The sequence below is a fragment of the Ornithodoros turicata genome, chromosome 1, assembly GCF_037126465.1.
Source record: "Ornithodoros turicata isolate Travis chromosome 1, ASM3712646v1, whole genome shotgun sequence".
Classification (NCBI taxonomy): Eukaryota; Metazoa; Arthropoda; class Arachnida; order Ixodida; family Argasidae; genus Ornithodoros; species Ornithodoros turicata.
The window spans coordinates 204,670,564-204,674,474 of NC_088201.1; the positions used below are offsets into that span (position 1 = coordinate 204,670,564).

General features: G+C 49.1%; 1 protein-coding gene across 1 annotated transcript; it reads left to right on the plus strand.

Annotated features, from left to right (window-relative positions):
- The first annotated feature begins 512 nt into the window (after positions 1–512).
- On the plus strand, positions 513–3,171 carry LOC135375649 (zinc finger protein 883-like). The gene has a single exon (XM_064608322.1). It carries the CDS (start codon positions 622–624, stop codon positions 2,335–2,337), a length of 1,716 nt encoding a protein of 571 aa, XP_064464392.1. The 5' UTR covers positions 513–621; the 3' UTR covers positions 2,338–3,171.
- The last annotated feature ends 740 nt before the right edge of the window (positions 3,172–3,911 follow it).

Here is a 3,911-nt window from a genome sequence, read left to right on the forward strand (position 1 = left end):
CAGACCGACCGCTGTGGCATCGCTCGTAATCTCATATGTCTCGTGACGTAAACCACAAATTATATAGTATATAGATTGGAGCACCAAGCACAGTATGTATGCACAGGCCGTACAGCTTTGACATATTCAAACGATACGAAGATTTACTAAAAGTTACGTAACACGGCATACAGACGCCAGCGGCTCGAGAAAACAAACACAGCAAGATTGCATGACCACAAAATAAAAATAAATGCTCATACAAAAAAAGGATTGAAACAACAGCCTGTGACTGTCCTGGACTGAGCTCTGGGCCTTCCGTCTGAAAGTCTGACACTTTAGCTCATACACCAGACGGGGGCACCCGCATTCATCTTGGGGCATGAATAGTACACACGAGGGATTATTTAGAGTCAGACGCGAGCAGTGTGACAGCAAACGCGGCGCCATCAAGTTTTTCAAAAAATCGTCAGTCAGAGATGTGCCCGTACTGGTGTGCCCTCTTAATGCGCAATTTCCAAAATTTCAGGAGCAAGACACACCACTGCTTTGCTTCACGTTAACGACCAGCCCAGAGGCACTTGTGATCACGAACCTTCAGGATGTACTTCTTCAAGGGCACAGTTCAAGGTCAGCATAGTAATGCTTGAACCACAATTGGACAACGATCTACTAGTGACTACAAGCGATAGACCCACTGGGCGTCTTCCAGGCCAGAGCAAGCCATGTGCACTTGCGTACATGTCGAAAGACAGCCTGAGACACCACACGTGTGCACAGTGTCACAATGAGTCTGCAATATGTCCAGCTACTCCAACGGATGTTGAGATGGGAGATGAAGGCTTTAGGTACGACGTCTGTCCCCCTACATTCTCGCTATCTGGGAGCGACGAGAGCCACGTGTCAAAGGTTATTGACGAGAAGCCATGCAAATCTGATCTTTGTTCTGCACAGTTCCACCAGAGCAGGAGGCTGTGTTGTGACAGTCAAACACACATGGGCGAGAAGATGCAGAAGAGTGATCTCTCCCCAGCGAAATTCAGCGGGATTGCGCACCTTCACAAGCAGGCACACACTGGCAAACAGCCATACAAGTGCGATGCCTGTCCGGCAGAGTTCAGCGAGAGCATGAATCTACAGAGTCATAAGCAGACACACACGGACGAGAAGCCATACAAGTGCGACCTCTGTCCTGCAGAGTTCAGCCAAAGGGGGACCCTACAGCGTCACAAGTGGACACACACGGGCGAGAAGCTATACAAATGTCATGTTTGTTCTGCAGAGTTCAGGTACAGTGGGAACCTACAGCAGCACATGCGGACACATACAGGCGAGAAGCCGTACAAGTGCAATCTCTGTCCTGCGGAGTTCAGACAGAATTCTCACCTGCTGAACCACAAACGCACACACACGGGCGAGAAACCATACAAGTGTGACGTCTGCCCTGCGGAGTTTAGTCAGAGCGTGAAACTACAGCGGCACAAGAGAACACACACGGGCGAGAAGCCATACAAGTGCGATGTCTGCTCTGCTGAGTTCAGGCAGAGCGGGAACCTACAGCAGCACAAGCGATCACACACTGGTGAAAAGCCATACAAGTGCGATGTCTGCTCTGCTGAGTTCAGCCGGAGTGCTCACCTGCAGCTTCACAAGCGGACACACACAGGCGAGAAACCGTACAAGTGCAACGTCTGCCCTGCAGAGTTCAGCCGGAGCGGGAGCCTACAGCAGCACAAGTGGACACACACAGGCGAGAAGCCATACAAGTGCGATGTCTGTCCTGCTGAGTTCAGCCACAGCAACACCCTACGCCGTCACAAGCAGACACACAGGGGTGAGAAGCCATTCAAGTGTGATGTCTGCTTTGTAGAGTTCAGCCAGAGCGGAAACCTACAGCAGCACAAGCGGACACACACAGGCGAGAAGCCATACAAGTGCGATGTCTGCCCGGCGGAGTTCAGTTATAGAGGGCATCTACAGTGTCACAAGTGGACACACACGGGCAAAAAGCCATACAAGTGTGATGTCTGCCCTGCTGAGTTCAGTTACAGAGGGCGCCTACAGCAGCACAAGCTGACACACACGGGTGAGAAGCCATACAAGTGCAATGTCTGCACTGCGGAGTTCACTCAGAGAGTTTATCTACAGCAGCACAAGGAAACACACACTGGTGAGAAGCCATACAAGTGTGATGTCTGCCCTGCGGAGTTCAGCCAGAGCAGGAACCTACAGCAGCACAAACGGACACACACGGGCGAGAATCTGTACAAGTGCGATCGCTGTCCTGCAGAGTTCGTCCATAGCTCGAGCCTGTCGTATCACAAGCTGACACACAGAAGTAAGAAGCCCCACAAGTGAGATCTCTGCCCTGAGGTTTTCAGCCAGATCAGGCACCTACAGCATCACAAGCAGACACACACTGGCGCAAAACCTTACAGGTGCAATGTCTGCCATCTAGAGTTCAGCTGAAGTGACAGCCTAGAGAGTCACAAGCAGACACACACACAGAGAAGAAGCCATGCAAGTGCGATGTCTGCCTTGAGGTTTTCAGCGAAAATGCGACCCTACAGCATCGCAAACGAACACACATGGGCGAGGAGCCAGACAAATGTGATGTTTGGCACGGAGTTCAGACGCAGTCAGCACCTACAGGGTCACAAGTGGACACACATGTGTGAGCTCTGCCCTGCGGAGTTCAGTGAGAGAAGGAACCTACAACAGCATACACACGATTAAGCTATGGCTTGCTATCGAGCCATGTGAACATAAATGTTAGTCGCACATGCCTGACCTTATAGCCTATCAGATGATTGTTGTCATGAGTTCCACGGCTCCAAATGCTGAGCTATGATCCTATCATAAAAGGGATACACACGAGCAAGAAGCCACAAAAATGTGATCTCTGCCTTTCCGTGTTCAACAAAAGCACAAAGTCTGCGGAATCACAAATTGGAGACACGAGGCCGTACCAGTGTGATATCTGTCCTGCAACCAGAACACGAATGTGGTATCACAAGCGAAAACACACGTGCAGGAAGCCCTGCAAGTGCGAACTCTCTTGAGTTGAGAGTTGAGCGATCGCGCAGACCTACAGCGCCACATGCGGGCGAGGAGCCAAACACAAGTGCTTTTATGCAGCTACGTATGTGCCTTATGAAGCATACACAAGTGGGTCATACACGCATTGTAAGCATACACGGTCATTGTGACATTTGTGAAATGTCACAATGACCGTCGGTAGTCACAAACCACTGTAAGACACTGTTTGAAGCAGCGGTAGTCCATAAAATCGATTCATGGCACATATCACGAAAATAGTCATGAAATGTCACAATGACCGTCGGTACTCAAAACCACTGTAAGACGCTCTTTGAAGCAGCGGTAGTCCCAAAAATCGATTCATGGCACATGTCATGAAAATAGTCATGAAATGTCATAATAACAAAAAGCAGTCATAAAACACAGCATGACACTGCAAAATCCAGGGGTTGTTGAATCAGTAGTCATGTATGAACTCATGATACATTGGCGAAATCATGAAAGTCGCAGACACGACATGACTGAATACACAGTCGTACACAGTTGGATTAGATTAGGTAACGCTTGGATTAAATTGGTTGGTGTCTGGATTAATTTGGTTCACCACTGGATTAAATTGGGTAGCGCTTGGATTAAATTGAGTGACCAATGTATTAAAATGAGCAGGAAAACCTGTAGAAAGTAGGGATGTGCCAACTGAATCCACAACTTCTAGGCAGGGATTCGAGCTTCGGTGATCCGAATCCCAGTGCCCAAAACGGCGAATTGAATCTTTCGAATCCACCAACCATGTTCGTTTGTTCCTTTCTTTTTCAAATTGGCGCCTCCGGAGTTCGCGGAAAGCCTCATTGATCGACGAAGGTCTTCTTGTTTCTTTGTTTACATTGCTCTGG

Excerpts from the sequence above, each read along its gene's own strand:
- LOC135375649 (XM_064608322.1), top strand. The coding sequence starts at position 622 with ATGCTTGAACCACAATTGGACAACGATCTACTAGTGACTACAAGCGAT.